General features: G+C 44.7%; 1 protein-coding gene across 1 annotated transcript in view; it reads right to left on the bottom strand.

Annotated features, from left to right (window-relative positions):
- Cfap54 (cilia and flagella associated protein 54) overlaps positions 1-20,728 on the bottom strand; it is a 249,963-nt gene that overhangs the window by 177,170 nt on the left and 52,065 nt on the right. Inside the window, exons 20-22 of the mRNA XM_041669797.1 lie at positions 12,268-12,444; positions 7,172-7,264; positions 6,767-6,952 (exon numbers count right to left, since the gene is read on the bottom strand). Of these exons, the coding sequence (XP_041525731.1) occupies positions 6,767-6,952; positions 7,172-7,264; positions 12,268-12,444 (456 nt within the window). The remainder of the gene's footprint in view (positions 1-6,766; positions 6,953-7,171; positions 7,265-12,267; positions 12,445-20,728) is intronic.

Raw genomic sequence — 20,728 nt, 5'->3', positions numbered from 1 at the left:
ACAACCCTAAACCCTGGGGCCTATGCAACTGACTGCCCTGTATAGCCCATCCGCACCCACTGACGGCTCCACACAGCCCGTCTGCACCCCCTGACTACACTGTACAGCCTGTCCGCACCCCAACTGCTCCACACAGCCCGTCCGCACCCCCTGACTAGACTGTACAGCCTGTCCGCACCCCAACTGCTCCACACAGCCTGTCCACACCACCTGACTACACTGTACACCCCATCCGCACCCACTGACGGCTCCGCACAGCCCGTCCGCACTCTTTGGGGAGGTGAGGAAGTTGGGGCGCGGAGAGCTGAGGTCTGCACAGAGCCTGTAGAAGCAGCAGAGTCCTAGAGTCAGTGCTGTAAGTCACTACTACGGGCCACACCTGACCAATCAAAGGGCTGCAGCGACAGTCCCTAAAGGCCGGGATTCTAAGATGATCCAAGGACAGAAAGACAATGTGTGAAGGTCGGCAGTCCCACAACTGAGCTTCCAGTTTAAATCAGCTCCAGTTGCCTAGTGGATAAGGTGTTGGCCTTATATAATGTTATCGGCTCAACTAGTGAATACTAGATATGCTAATTAAAAATGAAAAATAAGGTTTATGAACTCATGAAGGATCATAGACTTTTTAACAGGAAGTGCCATGATGTCTGCGTATTCATCAAGAATGAACCTAACAGTCCTGGAAGACAGATTTTCAAGGGGGGTGGTTAAAATGAGAGAGAGCATACTAAAAGACCAACGACGTAGTGGACATGTTAGACACCTTCTCCCTGATCAATAAGCCACGTTCAGCTTCCAGAACTGCACACCCCAGGCTTGTTCTCTGCTTCAAAAGACCACCTTTCCTTCCCGACACTGTCTCCAGCCCCTCCTCTTTCCCCACTCTTTCTACGTTGGATACCTAAGGTTCACTGACTCATCCGGCTTCCCTTGTCTGTCCTTATTTTCTTAACGATATTCATGAGGTTGAAACCATTACAAGCTATTCTCAAACCTTTCTCAAGTCCACACCTCTCACCCAAACCCCGAGTCTCAGTTCCCCCAGCTTCCAAGAATACACCACTTAGCCTCATACTCAATCCAAATAATGTCAAGTCTGTCCTTCCGGTTGGATGACCGACCTGAGAGTCAACATTTCTTTTCCCACCCCATTATTTCTGTTAAGAATTCCCATTAGCCCCTTCTTCAGAACTGACCCAGGACCCAAACGCTTCTCAGCACGGTGATTCCTGTCAGCACAGGTAAGACCCTGTGCCCTCTCACTGGAACTCAGCAGTGCAGACTGCTTCCTCCCTGCCTTCCATGTCTGTTCCCGACTTAACCAGGTGAGCCTTGAAGACAGAAGCCACATTGTGACCCAGCGTGAACCAAGGCTATTATTCAGTAACTGTGCATTTTAGGCAAAGCAACAGCCTGCCACTGTCCTGCCTCTCACGAGTCTGACCACTCTCATTGCTCTCCTTGATTCCCTATGCTCCGGCCACATAAGCTGACCTGCTGTATCTTAGTTAGGGTTTCTATCGCTGTGCAGAGACACCATGGGAACTCTTACAAAGGAAAACATTTCACTGGGGCTGGCTTACAGTTCATCATGGCGGGAAGCATGGCAGCACACAGGCAGACATGATGCTGGAGAAGTAGCTGCGAGTTCTCCATCCAGACTGGCAGGCATCAGGAAGAGAGAGTGACACTGGGCCTGGCTTGAGCACCTGAAACCTGCAAGCCCAGTGATGCACTTCCTTCAACTAGGCCACACCTACTCCAACAGGACCACACCTCCTAAGTGTCCCTCCCTGGGGGCCTATGGGAGTCATTTTCATTCTAATCACCATGGACTGGGAGGACACCTGCTCCACCTCCAGCTGGACGGTTTTCCCTAGAGACTCTCCCTGTCACTTCCTTCAGGTCTCTCCTCAAACCGCGCTCTCCCTGCCTTCTTGCTGACCAGCGTCATTACCTCCCAGCCCTGCCCCCCTTACTCTAGGTACTTGCTCCCCAGCGCTCACCACCATCTGGATATTTATAGTCTACCCATTTCCTTTGCCTAGCGCTCGCCATTATGTTTGATTCAGCTGTCAACACCCAGAGGTCTCACCGTATCAGCCCTGAATCACCAGAGTCACCCAGAACTAGTGAGAAATGCCAATTTCTTGGTCCTACCAGGTCCTAGTGCATCATGAATTCTGAGGGTAGATTCCAGCCCCCTGTGAAACCAGCACACTAACTCACACGCCCCCCAGCACACTCGGGTTTTAGAATCCCTCACCTTGAGTACCTGGGGCAGACTATGTACCCAGAAATGCTTTGTTCACTAAATTTAAGAATCAGCCTTTTCTGGTAATGCCCTTCTTCTCTAGTAGGAAGATGCCAAACAATTTGCCACATTGGACCACACTGTTTCCTGCCAGGGTGAGCACCTGGGATTCCATAGCTCCTTCTAAAGCAAGATGGACTTCATTCAAAGCGTAGTTCTGATGTCAAGAATAATTAACACCCTATATAGAAGAAGAATTCGGTTTAAAAAAAAACTTATCACTTGTGCAAGAAGCTCCTAGAAAGGGAGGTAAGATGTCATCAGGTGTGGACTGACTTAGGTAAAACGACAGTGAGCTAGAGGACTCTAGAGTCAGAGGGTCTGGAAAAAGTCCATGCTGACTGGGAGACTGAATTGTCTGCTATTACAAAAAAGCGGGGAGTGGCCAAGACTTCCAATCAGACTGCCCAGATGTGGTACCATAGAAAAGAAGAGTGGACTTACAAAACATCTGTCCTGAAACACAAAAGTTAAGTCAGACTCTCCTACATCGAATGAACCAATCAGACCCTTGCTTGGGAATTTGGATTCCAATTTCAGGACCTGCTGGTCCAGGTGGCTGGAATTAAGGGATCTGTCAGTCTTTAGAGAGAGAAAAAAAAAAACGGATTACAGAGAGAATCAAAGGTACAAAATGTAGCCCAACCTTGACCCCACAGCCTTCCGTAGCCCACGCCTGCCTTACCCAAGGCAGGCTGGCTCCCTAGTGTGCAGTCAGGACCTTAGCTGGAACCATAAGAAGATTATCTACACAGGCTCAGCATTGTGGCTGTGCTCCAGATGAGCGAAAAATAGGCATTTCCTCGGAAGGAGAGATGACATCGAGCATGGAGCCCCATACAAAAGTAGACACTAGTTCATCCATAAATAGACGCACACACAGAGACGTGGCAGAAGGTAAATGGGAGAGGCACTGAAACTTCCTAAGAGGAAAGGCTGGACAGAACTCACATCCAAAACCATGGAGGAACGCTGATGGCTGGCAGCCTCTTCGCTAACTTTCTTTTGTACAGCCCAGGACATGGCACAAATCCCAGCGGGCTGATCTCTCCTGCATCTTCAAGACAATCAAAACAACCGCACAGAGACATCCGCAGACCAGCCTGATAGACACAATTGCTCAGCTGAGACTTTTCTAGACTCTGTCGCGTCGACAGTTAGCGCTGACTAAGTCACCCATAACTCTTTCTTTCAAACGTCAACTCGTGGGTGAAAGGCATCCTTCACCCTCTGATGGGTTCTGATTAATTCCTCTGTGAAATGGGAAGATGTAAGCACAACACTTCCTTCACTGCTGTCACCATGGGGACCGACTGGGACCATGCACACGTGTCCAGTCCTCACAAGGAAGACTGCTGAGACACCAGCTCAGGTCCAGACAAGAGAAACCTGATAGAGCATGAAGTATACAGTACAGGGGAAGAAAGGGGGCCTGGAGGAGACAGAGAGCAGGCGGGGGTCACAGTGATGCTGTGGGCACAAAGCAATGTCCAGTACTGAGCCTCTGGAATGTGGACAGAAGGGCAGGAAGACAAGAGCTAGTCCAAGACTCAGACTTACCCTCTGCCACCTAAGAAAGTTTAGGGCAGAGGTTCTAACCTTGGCGTCAGGACCCCTGTGATGATCGCAGATCAGATATCCTACATATCGGATATTTGCATTACAATTCACAACAGCAGCAAAATTACAGTTATGAAGTAGCAAGGAGATAATTTATTTTGTGGTTGGGGGTCACCACAACATGAGGAGCTGTTTTAAAGGGTAGCAGTGTTAGGGAGATTGAGAATATATTCTTTAACTACTACCTGCTTTAAAAACAGTAAACAAAAATGAGGCCAAAAATGAGGGAATGTTTACAAAACAATGTAATTCTAAAGAGTTCCTTTTATTAAAAATTCAAACAGACTAAATTACTAGTGTTCTACATTAGTGGAAGACCTGTTAAAGATTTGCCTGACTTTATGAATGTTTATAGACTAATGTGGGACAAAAGTACAACCTAAACCCCTTTAGGCCACGATAACCAGGGGCATTTGGGAAATAGCTCATCTGTGACTACATAATACTTATGATAATGCATTTTAATGAACAGGTTGTCCTGAAACTGAGAGCTAACCAGTGTTATGAAAACCAGATTGTACTTTTAAAAAGTAAAAAAGGGGGGGTTTATGTTAACCTAGAATATATAAAAACTTTATCTTCAAATCTAAGAATGAAGGAGGTTTAATGAGCAATGTCTGCTTAAGCCACCTGGCATTATGGGAGAATGCCTGTCAACCATCTCGAGTGACCCGGAGAAATGCAAATACAGTGTCAATAAAGGGACACAGGTCAGCGCTCCATGGCGCTCCTCATTATCCCAGCGGTACAGCCCGGACTTCGTTTTATTAACTTTCAATGAAAGTTCTGCCAAATGGAACCCAAGAGTCAAAACACTCCCGGGAGAAAAATTAGGTCTTGATGAAATATTCAGTGCCTCACAATAATGCCATGGCTGCAAATTAGAGAATATATTAAGTTTTAAAGAAATCAGAATAGCAGAAAACCCTGAGCCAGTGTGACATGCTAAACCAATGCGAGACAAATTTTAGCAATTCTCTCAATTTAATTTTCTCTGAAAAATATGATCATATAAAGTGCCAGTGAGAACTAAGCCTATAATGCTAATCAACTATTAAGAGAAAAATAGCACAGCACAATAGAAATACGATAAAATTTAGAAAGTCGTCCACTCTACAGCCAACAATAGGCTTAAAATTAGATACTCCAGGCCTCGTGTCCTGTTCATGGGTGGCACCTCTTCAGTCAGACAACAGCTGTCAGCGAGAAGGTTAATCATGAGTATGCTTACGACTAACAATAAGAATATTTCTTCCGTGCGTACTGTGAGAAAATGTTGTCGTTAAACATTTGACATACGTCACTCCATTGACATTCCTCAGACCTAGGAACATCCTGTTGCAGCCCATCCTTCACACACGAAGCTCCTTGCTCAGGACCACGTGGCTACTGGGCGGGGCATGAATCTGAACTTGGGTCTACCTGATTCCACTGACCTGCAAAGTTCCTTTCTATGAATTGGTCCTGAAAAGTAGCCATGGGTAGGTACCGTTAAAAGATTTGCATGCGGTAATGTGTGTTTTAGCTTTTTTACAGTAACAACAGCCTGAAGAGTATCTAAATATCCAGCATAAGGAATTACTAAGAGACCTACAACACGCCCACAAGGCTCAGTACAGTGTTAGAGAAAAGAAGCCATGAATTCTATAGGGTGGGGGGGGGGGGGTAGAGGACGGGCTAGAAAGGAAGAAAGAGAATGAGGATTACATAGTTATCTTTTAATTTTTTGAAAAAATAATAATTTAATACATATGGATCATTAAGGAGTACTTCATAGGAAATTTTCTAATGGAATAGAAAAATAAAAATTATATAGTAAATGAAAATATCAGCTGCGTATGGAGGCACACACCTTTAATCCCAGCACTCAAGAGGCAGAGGCGGGTGGATCTCTGAGTTCGAGGCCAGGCTAGTCTACAGAGCAAGCTCCAGGATAACCAGGGCTACACAGAGAGACCTTGTCTTGAAAAGTCAAAAATGGGGGGAAAAGGAAAAAAACAGAAGGAAAGAAAGAAAGAAACAAAGAAAGAAACAAAGAGGGAGGGAGGGAGGGAGGAAAACTATCATGTAAAATAGTACGTATGGTTAAAAATAATATATAGAATTTCATATATATGTATGTGTGTATATACATATACAATTGCATGTATAGATGATAGATGGATAGATAGATAGATAGATAGATAGATAGATAGATAGATAGATAGACAAATAGATTACAGACAAACAGGCAGACAGATAGACAGACAGACAGATACATGAGGCATCTCTGGATGTAGGCTTCTTTCTCATCCTGGTGCTACTGACATTTTGTATTGGATTTTTTTCCCAGTGTTTGTGACTGAGCCTACAGTGTGTGCACACTGGGCTAGTATTCTGTTACTACCAAGCGACATCTCCAGCATGTGCTGCAGGAGGCTGTCCTGTCACACTGGATGCTGCTTATCAGCATCCCTAGCCTCTACTCACAAGATGCCAGCAGCATTGCTAGGCTGTGACAACCAAAAATGTCACCAGGCACTGACAACACTGCCCCAGGGTAAGACCTGCTACTCCGGGTAGTAACAGATAACATTTATTCATGTGCATTGCCGTATTTCCCCAAACGTCTAAAATTACATTTGTACTCCCGGGGGCAATGTTCTATGAGAAGGCAAACTCACTAATAGGGGAAGCAACGATTTGCGTTTTCTGAAGTAAGCTGCAATCATGGGAAAATACGTATCACAGGCACTGTGGAATGTCTACTGTGATTGTTTTCCATCAGATATCAGTTAGCAAGTGCTTACGAGAAAAGAAGAATAGAGAGAGAGTGGCAGCCATCTTTTCTACCTGTGTCAAGTACATCCGAGCAGTGACAGCAGAAAGCGGTGGGTAGATGAGGATTGGTTTGGTTGTCTCGCCAACAGCATCACCAATGAGTTTCCCACTGGAAGAATAAGCAGCGATCGCAAATACATATCTTTCATTCATTTCTAAACCTTTAACTTCAAAGGTGCTCCTGCCGTCAGCTGGGATCTGTGAACAGAAAACGTCTCAGCTTTTACTCAGAGAATTAAGGTGGTGAGACTATTAAATCATAATTGGATAAAGCTTCTCCTTCACTGTTGGATCTTAGTTGTGACTCGGGTTGGAATTAGTGTCAATCCACTGTGGTAATGACTTCACGGGGGAGCACACGCTCCGTTGTCATTAAGGAGGCTTCGGTAAAGTCTCCTGGAAGAGAGCACGACGTACCGCTTCTCCAGAGTTTGGGAGATGGTTGTTGTTGAGTCTTACTTTCCCATAGCTTCCTTCTGCTTTGCAACCCAGTATGCAGTACCAGGACACCTGGTGGGGAGAGAGACAGCGTCAGCTGTGGTCTAACAGGGCTTGATCTCCTCAGTGTGGATGGAGCAGAACCAGTGTGGATGGAGCAGACCGTCCAACAACAAAAGTAGCTAGGCATCTGATAGACTGAATCCATATGTTTGCACGCCCTCTTTAAAAGCTCAATGACAAATGTAGGGTTTGCTTACCTGGGACAATGACGTCTAAAATATTACTCATAATCTATCTATCTATCTATCTATCTATCTATCTATCTATCTCTATCTCTCTCTCCTCACTGTCTCTCCTTTATCTCTGTCTTCTCTCTCTCTCCTCTCTATGTCTCTTTCTCCTCTCTTTCTCGCCTCTCTCTCTGAGACAGATGTGACTGTGCGTATGGACGTTAGAGGACAAACACGATTTGTCTATCCCTGACTTCTTCCTTATCTGAGATAGGATTCTTGTTTTTTCCATGTAAGAACAACAGGCTCACTAGCCCGCGAGCCTTCCGAGAATCTCCTGTCTCATCCTCTGTGCTCCATATAGGAGCGTGGCTATGACACCCTTGTGCTGTGGATCTGGCTTTTATGTTGGTTCTGGGAGTTTGAACCCACACCCTTAGGCTTGCGTGGTAAGCACTTTTACCCACTGAGCCATTATGGCCCTGACCCTCATTATTGCTCCTCTAATTGCTCTTAGTGGAGCAGTCCTTTGTACTAAGTAGCATTAGTAAGCTGGCACATGCTTTCCTTTATAGCGGCACACACTCACTATACACAGCTATGGGTTTCAGGAAGACATTTCCAGACAAGTGCACCAAGAGCTTTGATCATGTTTGCTCTTTCCTCCTCCTCTTCTGCTATTCTCAGGGACACCCCCAGTCTCCCCTCTGCTTCCACGTCCTATACACAGGCATAATTTAATGCATCTACAGAAAAGCCGGAATTTGAAAATGAGAGGAACACTGAAGGTTTGTCTATTTGAGTGTGACTTATTTTACTTAATATAGTGTCCTCCACCCGTTTTCCTAAAGAACGATATAATTCATTCATGATATATATATATAATATAATTCCTTCTTTTGTGGCTGGATGGAATCCCACTGTGTATATATTCTGCATTTTCTCCGTCATTTGTCTGTTGATGGACATCTAGGCGGTTCTATAACCTAGCTATTATGGATACGACTGAACCCCCCCGGCACAAACCCAGGAGGGGTAGAACTTGGCCACATGGAGCTATAGCTCTGCTCTCTGTGGCGTCTCCACACGAATGTGCACCCCGGGGAGGGACACAAACAAATTCTACTTCCGCCCGCAGCGTGTGAGCAGTCCCATTCGCCTGCAACCTCACTAGCGTTTGCTGCTATTGGTTTTCTTAGTGACTGCCATGCCGAGTGGGGTGAGAGGGGATCTCTACAGGATGCTTTAGGAGGGGGGTCATCCCTAGGGCCTAAGAAGAGTGAACATTTGCCTGTGATTGTTGGCCACTAGCACTTCATCGTTTGAGAACCGTCTGCTCACTGCCAGAGTTACGGGCATTTGTGGTCAACCCAATGCAGGTGCTGGGAACCACACCTGGGTCTGCCACAGGAGGTTCTGAGTGCTCCTAACCGCTGAGCTGGGTCTCCAGCCCCAGGTATAGTCTTTTTGGTCCTCCACCTGATCTGAATATTAAGCCTCCATCAGTGATGCAAAAGCAGAGCCCCCTGCCCTACAAGCTGTCTCCTCACTGGGCTGCTCCTTTGGCTGGAAAGAGGCTTTTGTTTAGCGTTTTTGTTTGTTTGTTTGCTTGCTTTATTTCATGAAATCCCATTTGTCAAATCTTTTTTGTTTTCCCCTGAGCTATCCCAGGCCTTTTCACAAGTCCTCTCTGAATTCAGCCTGTACCCACATCGTGAGAGGAGATCGTCACGTGACATGTATACCTGACAAAACCAGAGGCCAGGGAGTTAGAGAGATGAGGTGCCGAGACAGGGCAGCATTGACTAAGCGCACTGCTTGGAGCACCGGGGTCTAAGCTGTGTGAGGGGCTCTGGACCCTGATTCCACTCTAGGTCACTTTTTGAAAGAATAATTTGTACAAAATCAGTTACCTTTTTGTTTGTTTTTTGTTTTTCAAGACAGGATGTCTCTGTAGTTTTGGAGCCTGTCCTGGAACTAGCTCTTGTAGACCAGGCTGGCCTCAAACTCACAGAGATCCACCTGCCTCTGCCTCCCGAGTGCTGGGATTAAAGGCCTGCGCCACCATAGCCCGGCCACCTTCTAAACCGATAGCCAACCCATCCGGGGTTCCCTAGCTTCAGTGAGTGAGGCTCTGTTACACGGGTCTGACCCTTTGTGCTGCCACAGAAAACTTCTCAGGTTATTGTGACATTTATGGCAAATTAAGAGTGTCAGCCCACGTGAGCAGAGAGAGAGAGAGGGGAGAGAACGCTGAATCCCAGAGGCTGGAAGACAAGGATAAAACTCAGAACAAAACAAAACACAAACACCCAAAATAACGGACTTAACGTCTCTTGATAACCCACACAAAAACAGCAAGCTTCCCATGGGGGAGGGGCGGAGAGACTGTTGTATGACAGGTTGTTATTGCTCTAAATTATACCGCACATACCAGAATCCAGAGGGCAGATTCTCTCTAAAAGCATTTTTACAAGCAGATTTTATATTTTTATTTCACTCCTAGCTTGTGTAACACAAAGAAGCAACGTGTAATTAGAATCTACATAAGAATGAAGACGGTGTGAACAAATCGCTAACTTTGGAAATAAGATTTTATAGACAATGTAAGTAACATTAGCATTTGCAGCTATAGAAATGGATTTTAATGAAACCAAAGCTGAAGAGTTTTCACTAAAACAAAAAGATGGCCAAACCAACGAACCAGCAAACTTGCATGAGCCCACAGCGCCACCTAGTGGCGACACACAGGAAGCAAAGGATGAACCCACCTGAAGCAGCTGGCCTAATGAGTTATTAACATAAATGCTATTGTATATGTGCCATTAAAAAGCATTAGAGCTACGGGTTAAACATGGGGTGCTATTGTCTTCTCATGTTCCATAAATATAAAATAAAAAGGTCACTAAATAGTAATACTGAAAAATTAAAGTTTGGGTTTAAACCAAAATAATTTGAAAGCCAACAGTAAATTCCATATCCCTTATTCTGTGCTAATTTCCTAAAACCCGTGAAGCCGCCTTCTTCTTATCACAGATTTCCAAAATCTCCAAGGTGGAACTCCTAGCCCTAAAGTGGTGTTATTTCTACTCCCACAATCTCAGAGAACAAAACAACACGAAGGTGAAGCTACTTCTCAAGAAAGGCCGCCCCATCCACCTAACTCACTCAGGAATGAGCTACACTCCATCCATGCTTTGCCTGGTGCCTGTGAATGCACAGAGAACTTGACAGCTGACATTCAAAAGAAAAAAGCTCCTTGTACAGAACTAATAAAAAAATTGCAAAATAATGCAGTCACGGCCCATAACTCCAGTAATTGCTCTGATAAATTCTATTACATATGTTTAACAAAAGTAGAAAGTCATTGGCTAATCTGTCGAGAATGTTATATATTAGTTCAGTTTATTCTCTCTCTCTCTTTCTCTCTGTCTCTGTCTCTCTCTCTCTACCTCCTTTCTTATTTTTGTTTGCCTATTTTTTTGGGGGGGGCAGGGTTTCTCTGTGTAGACCGGCTATCCTGTACCTCGCTCTGTAGACCAGGCTGGCCTTGAACTCACAGAGTTCTGCACCCTCCTGGGTGACGGGATTAAATTCACCTGCCACCACTGCCTGGCTAGTTCAGTTTATTTTTAAAATGGGGATCTCGTGCTGGCCTTGAACTTGCTGTGGGGCCAGGGAGGACCACAAACTGGTCTTTCTGCCTCTGCCTTCGAGGTGCTGAGATTACAGGCACAGGCACAGGGCAGCACCCATAGCTCACGTGACTCTGGGGACAGAACAAGGACCTCCTGAGTGCTGGGCGAGCTCCCTACTAACTCCGTACGTCTCCAGCCCTGTGCCAGCTTCTTTCCACGATAAACACACTTTACTTTACAAATGAGAAGAAATCTTCAAACTATTTGGCCTTCCTAAAACTCTGCTGCCAGGAAAGGGAAAAAGCTGGAGTTTCAAACTTAGACATGCTTGACTTCAAAGGCTCTGCGTGCAAAATGCCCTGAAGATAATCAAAGATAGGATTGTATTGTAGTACAACATCAAAGAGCACATAAAGAGGAAGGAGCAATATTTAAAATATAAACCAGCTGGAGCCAGTTTCTTCTTAGGAAATGAACTCCCAAGTGTTATTCCCATTCGGGCCGGGATGGGAGACAGGTTCATCCTAATAAATGCATAGATTTGTGACTGGAGATGTGTGGTTGTCACTGGTTGCCACAGTGACCTGAGGGCACCTGTCACACTATCTCTAGACCAGAGACTCTCAACCTTCCTGATGCTGCGACCCTTTCATACAGTTCCTCACCGTGGTGGCCCCCCTCCCACCCATACAATTATTTTTACTGCTGTGTCTTGACTGTAATTTCAGCACTGCTATGAATCATAAGGTAAATATCTGATATGTGACCCCCAAAGAGGTTGCAACCCACAGGTTGAGAACCAAGGCGCTGGGCCCACTGCCTTCAAACTCCCCTATTTTGTTGCTTTGTCTCTGGTGTTGGCTCTCGGAGAAACTACCCTCTCCACTGCCCTCCAATTCCACGTCAGCCCTCACTCTATGCTGAACTCACTGTCAGCGTACAGCAGCGCCACTGGGACAGAGACACGTAGAAGGAACCATTTTTCTACCGTTTCTTCTGACTGCGTGTTCGAGAGAGCTTTAGAGGGCAGCTCATAAAGGGGAAGAATCATGAATAAATTAAGTGTAGATAAGACATGAACACATCGACCCTGATGTTCAGTACTTATAAATAAGACTATTCGGGTGCTGAAAACCATAACAACCGGAGCCATTACAGTTATGACAGCGCTTAGGTCAATGTGGCGTGAGGAAGGGCGCCTTACCTTAGCGTCTGAAAAAAAGGGAGCGGGTTTCAGAGTCACGGAGCAGTGGGTTCGGGCCAGCAGGATGGGTGGGGGAGGGACTCGGCTCTTCTTTGCTTTTGAACTCTCCAAGCACTTCTGGTAGGAATAGAGGGCGTTTTGTTCTGCTTCGATCTTCTCAATTAAGGCATACGCTTCCTGTAACGAAGTGTGAAAATAGAAAAATACATTCCGGGAGCTTGGGCCTCCTTTGTATTTGCAGCATTCCCTTGTGGTAAAGGCTCTCTTTCTATATGCCGTTTCTGAAACCTCCAAGGCATGCGTATATATGCCAGTGTGGTTTTGGCAGGACGGTAGCAGACTACTGGATGGACCTCATCAATGCAATTGGATGCATACGTCTAAATGCGATGGTCATATCTTAACAGGAGACACTTCTGGCTTAAAGTCCCTCACACTTCGCTACACTTTGAAAGTCCATACCACAGACACCTGCATTTACACCGACAAACACCGTTTACCATGTAACCCTCAGGAAATACAATGTTGATACGTGTGGTTTTTGAAAGGGATGTGATTAAGAGTTTATATCATCAAAATGAAGTTAAAACAGACAAAGATATTTTCAGGATTCTGTAATTCTGAAGGCAAAGCAATCATTATTTCAAACAGTTATACACAGAAACAATGCCTAACTTTCAGATCTAAACAGTATTTTAAAAACCAGATAACCTGTATCAACAAGGATGTGTAAATTTCCTAACAATACTAATTACACCAGTTAAAATAATAATAGCAATATTTTAGTCTCAATAATCCCAAGCAAAGCAAATATATTTATATATTTGTCCTTTGTGGTTTATTCTTCCAGAGGACCCTGGCTTGTTCCCAGCACCTACGGAGTGGCTTACAGACTTCTATAATCCCAGTTCCAGAGATCCAATGACCTCTCTGGCCCCTGCAGGCACCAGGCATACACATGGCACAAAACTTAAGTTTAGCAAATAGTCAGACGCATAAAATAAAGAGTCATAACTATTTTTAAAGATAGTTGAACATTTTAAACATATGGTACTCATTTTAAAAACTCACTAAGCTAGAAAAATATTAAAACATTAAGCTTAATTAATAGACAAAGCACTAAGATGGCTCTCTCACTGCTCCTAACAAAACACTAAGGGGATCTCCAGTGAAGCCCACGAAGAGACAGAAGGCTACCATTCCACTGTATTCTGAAGCTCCACCCGTTGGTAACGAATGCAGAAGAGAAGCTCCTACCGCTAAGAAGACTAAACGTCTGTCTTCTGAATCCCAAGCACTCCCCTTCTGCTGCTAGATGTCCATGTCGTCTCTCCTACAGGAGACATACAGAGTTTGAAGTTTCCATTTGGAGACCTGGACTCCAAGCTCGATGAAGAAAAGACTCACGGCGTTTGAGTGTGCCCCAAAGTGCTGCTCAAGGCTGAGTGCTCAAACTAGCACCGTGTATAAGTACAGATTATAAGACCAGGGCTCCCAGCAAAATTCTTCACAGACCTCAAAAGAACAGTACTCAACTTCACATGGAAAAGCAAAAAACCCAGGATAGCCAAAACAATCCTGTACAATAAAAGAACTTCTGGAGGCATCACAATCCCTGACTTCAAACTCTACTACAGAGCTGCAGTACAGAAAACAGCCTGGTATTGGCATAAAAACAGACAGGAGGAACAATGGAACTGAATCGAAGACCTGGATATTATTCCACATACCTTCGAAGACCTGATTTTTGACAAAGAAGCAAAAAATATCAAATGGAAAAAAGAAAGCATATTTAACATATGATGCTGGCATAACTGAATATCAACAAGTAGAAGAATGAAAATAGATCCACATCTATCACCATGCACAAAACTCAAGTCCAAATGAATCAAAGACTTCAACATAAAGCCAGTAACACTGAACTGCATAGAAGAGAAAGTGGGAAGTACACTTGAACACATTGGCACAGGAGACCACTTCCTAAACATAACCCCAGTAGCACAGATACTGAGGGAAACAATTAATAAATGGAACCTCCTGAAACTGAAAAGCTTCTGTGAAACAAAGGACACGGTCAACAAGACAAAATGACAGCCTACAGAATGGGAAAAGATCTTCACCAACCCCACATCAGACAGAGGGCTGATCTCCAAATATACAAAGAACTCAAGAAACTGGTCATCGAAAGAAATAATCCAATTTTAAAAAGTGGAGTACAGACCTAAACAGAGACCTCTCAATAGAGGAATCTAAAATGGCTGAAAGACACTTAAGGAAATGTTCAACATCCTTAGTCATCAGAGAAATGCAAATCAAAACAACTCTGAGATTCCCTCTTACACCTGTAAGAATGGCCAAGATCAGAAACACTGATGGCAACTTATGCTGGAGAGGTTGTAGGGAAAAGGGAACACTTCTGCATTGCTGGTAGGAATGCAAGCTGGTACAGCCCCTTTGGATGTAGGTGTGGAGATTTCTCAGAAAATTAGGAAACAACCTTCCCTAAGATCCAGCAATACCTCTTTTGGGTATCTATCCAAAAGATGCTCAATCATGCCACAACGACACGTGTTCAACTATGTTAATAGTAGTATTGTTTGTCATAGCCAGAACCTGGAACAACCTAAATGCCCCTCGACCAAAGAACAGAAAAGGAAAATGTGGTACATTTACACAATGGAGTACTACACAGTAGAAAAAAAATAATGACAGCTTGAATTTTGCAGGCAAATAGATGGAGATAGAAAACATCATTTTGAGTGAGGTAACCCAGACCCAGAAAGACAATTATCACATGTACTCACTCATAGGTGGTTTTTAGACATAAAGCAAAGAAAACCAGTCCACAAATCACAATCCCAGAGAACCTAGACAACACTGAGGACCCTAAGAGAGACATACATAGATCTAATCTACATGGGAAGTAATCTCCTAAGTAAATTGGGAGCATGGGGACCTTGGGAGAGGGTTGAAGGCGAGGGGAGAGGCAGGGAGAGGAGCAGAGAAAAATGTAGAGCTCAATAAAAAAAAAAAATCAATAAAATAAAAAAAAGTAAAACCAGGTTCCAGACACGGCTTTCTCTAAAATCTAAGATTGGCCTACATTAAAATAAAACAACCTTGTCGTTTTTATGCTGTGTTTGAGTGGCTGGCACCCAGATCTAAAATCACAGGCAGTAACTAAAATGGATCTGCAAATATGCATCATTTAAGATTCTACTTCTCTAAAGCTTGGGGAAGAGTTCTGCACTGAAGGTCACAAGTCTTAGCCATACACGAGGCCCACTTAGAAAGGCCTTGTTTTTTTTTTTTTTCTCATCTCAGATCAGGGTATCCCAGGATGCCCCATCAATAATATAAAACAAAAATCCAGAAGTAGGGCTTGAATATATGTAACTTTAACAAAGGTTTCGAATGATTCTGAAGCGCAGCAAAAACTGCCTACCACTGCTTCCGGTAAGAAACCACACGTCACAGACTCTCATCCTCCCACACAAGTCAGGCCACGCCCTCTGGAACGCAGAGACTTGGTGAGGTGATGCGATCTGCTGCTCCTTCAGCATGTTCTGTCCAGAGCTGCAATATGCTTATTTTCTTATCCGGTACCAGATTCCTCAGCCCCTCGACAGGACCCAGTTAGACTTTCTGGTGGGGAAACTCCGACATACACTCCATGAAGGCCTCCCAGAGCCGGAAAACGTCCCGTGTTCAGGGGTTCTTCCTCTCACGCTGAACCTGGCAGCTGTCTCTCCTAATGAGGCACCTCGCGGTTGTTTGGTTTTTTTTTTCCCCCCAGGGAAGACTCTCTCTCTCTCTCTCCCTTAAGACCCCTTCACGCTTCCTCCTCTAGGATGTCCTTAATGCTCTCCTGACTGTCTCTAACCCCAAAGTCTGGTGAGAAGGCTGGATCACCTATTAAAGCATATTCGGGAAGGGTAATCTTACGTCCTCTCCTTTCCAAAACCAAACGGCCCACTGCATCGACCAACAGCCTGCTCTCTGTTATAACAAAGAGGTGCTCACTCTCTGGTCTCCTCAACTTCTTGTCTTGACTCTGAAAACAACCTCTAGCATCTCTCTACTGAAGGGCAAGGAGCTTTTGTGAAGGTCATGGACATATCTTCTAGCTCCCCGTCTACTCTTGACTGTCTTGTGTTCCTCTCTGTTTAGACTAAACCTTTAGAACCATGCACTCCCATGCAATTCCCCCTTCCCAGGATACATCACATCTTTTCTGCTGGCTCAAGCCCTGTTGGAGCATCACCTCCACTGACATCTCCATGGCAACCCCATGCTCCCAGGCATCCCTCCCCATGCATCTTCACTGACTTTACTTCAGTGGGTACTGGATCATATGCGATCTGTGTGCCCAAATGTCCACGCCTTCTCATGAATGCCCTGATGTCAGGCATGGTGCCTTATTTATCTCTTCTGATTCAGTCACTGGGTTCTAAAGGAAAGCCAAACTGAACCGTGATGGTGGAGAAGGGTGTTTACTACGATGCATTTTAAACTACATGATAAAAAAAAAATGCTCGGACTGAGTCTTGACCAACTTTCAGAGGAGATCCCTGACTCAGATTCTGTGGCCCAATTTAAAATATGTGAGCAGAAATATCAAAGTGTGTATGAAAAAGTAGTGAAAGTCCAAAATAAAATCCCAGATTTGGGTCAAATAAGGTCCATGACAGAAATGAAGGCAGACCCTAATGCTTGTTAAAAATAAACTCCCAGCTCAGTCAGGCAAATCCTGTAGCTGCTAGTAACGTCCATGCACGAGAGCGTGTCTGGGGTGAGTTTAAGACCTTCAACCACACGGAAGGAAATATCTAGTAGCGTCCATGCACGAGAGCGTGTCTGGGGGTGAGTTAAGACCTTCAACACACGGAAGGAAATATCTAGTAGCGTCCATGCACGAGAGCGTGTCTGGGGTGAGTTAAGACCTTCAACCACACGGAAGGAAGTATCTGGTGGGGGATCCAGAAAGAAAAAAAATCTCAAAAACAGCTGAAGTCAATTTTGAAAGGGTGTCAGTAAAGACCTGAGTGTTCTCTACAGCGGTGCTTCCGGATGCTGAGGCCTTACAACTGCAGAATCTGGACAGCTCTTCCCAGTCTCAGCTCACAGGCTTGCTTTCCCAGACCTGTCAGATGACGAAAATAGCTAACGCCACATGCTCTCCTGACCGCCCTTGGGAAATAGAAGGGCTTCCCAATCTAAGGAAAAAGGTTAACTAGGACCCTCAAAGCAAAGGGGCTTCCGTGGCGGCACGCAAAGGAAGCAACCATGCTTTTCACGGTCACTTGTGCGTCTGTGGGCTGCATAAACTGAGGCCCTAAGTATTTTTGGATGAATGCAAATGTCTTTGCCTATAGTTCCATTAGAGAAAAAGGAGACCTGCCTCTCTTAGAAGTGTGCCAATGCTTATGAAGACAGGCTGACATTAAATACATCGGACACGGGCCTGCTGCCCACAGGGCATCACGACACTAATGGAACGATGTCATGCCCTCCTGAGGGTGTGATTAAGATGTATGTAAACAGCCCAAGTGCCACGCTCACTACAGGAGACCTCCCTGAGGAACATTCCGCATCCCAGCGTGATGGGGTACACCTCGGAAGGAGATGAGAGGCAGATTAAGTCACCTCCCAAGAACCGTAGCCAGGAATATTGCAGAGGATAAAAACATGGCTTCAAAGATAATGCTAAGAACAGGCATGGAAAGGGATGTGTCATCTTGTGACGACTAATACAGCCGAAGCTCAGACAACAATTCTCATCCAATGCTACCGAGCGCTCAAAGTGTGGGTGGAGTAATAATGTAACAATTATAATAATAGTGACTACCTCTTACCGACTGTTCACTCTGTGCCAAAAGCTAAGAATTCTGCATGCGCCATTTCGCCGAGTCTTCCTAAGAACCTCCCTTTAACAGACAAATATTTGACTGTTTGTTTTCTTTTGTTGTTTGTTTTTGTGTTTTGGAGACAGGGTCTCACTATGTAGTACTGTCTAGCCTGGAACTCTCAATGTAGACCACGCTGGCCTTAAACTCACAGAAATCCAACTGCCTCTGCCTCACATGTGCTGGGATTAAAGGTGTGCATCACCACAATTAATAGATGAATATTTTAAGATTTAAGAGGATATCACTAATACAGCCAATTTCTGGCAGAACCAGAACTCTACCCAAACCCTATACTCCTAACACCATGCTATTGTATCGAAATGCAAAGATGAACAAAAAAAATTAAAAAAAAAAACCTTTGGAAGGTAACCAGATAAATTCACTACACTGTACCTATAGGACAGATGAAAAGAAAAACCTCTGCTATGTAACTATGCCCAAACCCATTGTCAGGGTTTGAAACCCAGGGTTCAAACCATGACCTCGTTGTTACATCTAGACAGTTTTGCACCACGAGGAAGGAGAGACACAGCACTTATGTGTTCCAAGGATTCTAATATTCACCACATAAGCGGGTCACTGATCCATCAGGGCCACAGGACAGGGACTCGGGAGCCTTGTTTCTGCTGACATTCCTGAGCAGGGGCAGAAGTGAGTGGGGTTTATAAGCCAAAAAAATCCAAGTTACAGTTACAATTTTCACCAATTTTCATCAGGATTCAGAGATTAGAACTTCCCTGAATGTTCCGTCATTGTCAATAGACACACAATGCAAGCCTTTTGGTTCAACCAATCAGATCCATTTGTTCCTTCCATCGTTAGGAACAGCCATGATGCTTCCAGAGAACTAAAGTTGCACAAAGACTATTTTTGTGGTTTAGGGAAGAAGTTGGTCAGCCATTGGAAAGTTCTCGTTCCCCCGGGGCTAGGGAACCTGAATCAAAATGGCCGTTCTTAGGCCAACGTGCATTTGCCTGCTCCCTTCACTTGTCAGAGGGGTCAGAATCAGAAAGACCTCTGCTCTTCCAAAAGGGAGACTTCGGTAGAGAACAGACATAAAAAACTGAGAGGGTCTCAGGAAAAAACGATTCATATTTCCCTCAAGACAAACAAATAGGATTGATTGACTGAAATTCCATAAATAAGAAAAAGAAATAAACTCAATTACTGCTAGCTCAGTTCACAGGATAGAAACACAGACATAAATTCTGGAAATATTAAAGCCGGGACTTACAAGAACTTCCAGTGGCTCTGGTTTTCCTCATAGCTCTGCTTCCAAAACGGGACTACACAATTACATGCTGTATCAATAATAAAAATGACTCTGCTGAGCCACAATGCTCCCTTGCTTAGAGTTGGGGGACTAACACCAGGATTTGGCGCCGCTGGTTTTTATCTCAGCTGCAGACTTACTTCAGCTCCAGCAGACAGTATTAGGAGAAAAGCAGATGCAACAGTTGAGTTTCTTTGCAACAGAAGCTACAGAGAAAATGAAGTGGGGATCAGAGGGACAGAGGATCCCCAGAACAGGGTCACGGCCTTCTCATTATTAGCACACAGGAGTAGCAACAGAGGGGTTATAAGCTCTGTTCCCTTGCAGAGGGCACAGAGTGACTCTGTTTCCAGCAAGGGACTGTTCCGGGGTGTGTACCCTGAAGTTGCAATCTTTTCATACTGCTACTGAGGTTTCAGCTTCCAAGGAGGGAGCAGTCAGTAGGCCCCTTCTGTATCTTTAGTACCCGCGCTCTGACAGATTATAGCTAATGGGGAGGAAGTCATTCCTCCTCCGGTGATATTTGGAGAGGGAAATGCAGGAAGCAGCATCATAGAACACTGCCCCAACCTCCCTTAGAAGCATCTCAGTCTCTCTGCTAAGATGCCGAAAGGTCATCTGTAGACTCCTCAGTGAACTAATGATTAAACATAAGCCACATGGTGGCTGCTCAGCTCAAAGGGAGAAAAGCATCCAGTAGAGGTGCTAGGTGCCATCCCTTACAATAAAGACATGGCCTCATGGGCAAAGTCAAAGCAGATTATCAGAGTCAAATAGTTAAGGAGGATGGGATAAAGGCATTCCTCCACACAAGAAAAGAAGCCATCCATCCCATTTGGTTAGCTCTCATTATCAAAAGTCTGACCCTTGTCTGCGGCCACATATTGGCTCACTTGTAATCGGTTTGGGATCAAGACACTTGATACGATTATGTTTCCACAAGGGCAGAAAACTTTCGAAAAACCAAAACAGAGAATGAATAATTTAAGAGTTCCTAAGAGACCCAAGCTTTTCATGCCTTTTTATGACATCAGGTGACACATCAATTACTGATTTGGGGACAATTTTATTACAGAACCCTGATAATGTAAAATATTTTGTGATATTCTTCGGGAGAGAATGATTGCCAGGGGAAAGGAGTTTATTTGTCTTCTATAAGGAAAGAAAGTTTGACAATTATTTGAGTCATAACAGCGCTGTTTAGGAGAGTGCCCCAAGGAGCGATCATGACACCATAACACTTGGATGAAAACTGCCACTGAGGAGCAGAGGTGGCTAC

This window comes from Microtus oregoni, unplaced genomic scaffold (genome assembly GCF_018167655.1).
Source record: "Microtus oregoni isolate MIOR12 unplaced genomic scaffold, Mior012 000001F_ref0000356, whole genome shotgun sequence".
NCBI classification, from domain to species: Eukaryota; Metazoa; Chordata; class Mammalia; order Rodentia; family Cricetidae; genus Microtus; species Microtus oregoni.
The sequence above is the reverse complement of the archived record's forward strand: the minus strand, read 5'-3'. Positions and strand labels throughout refer to the sequence as shown.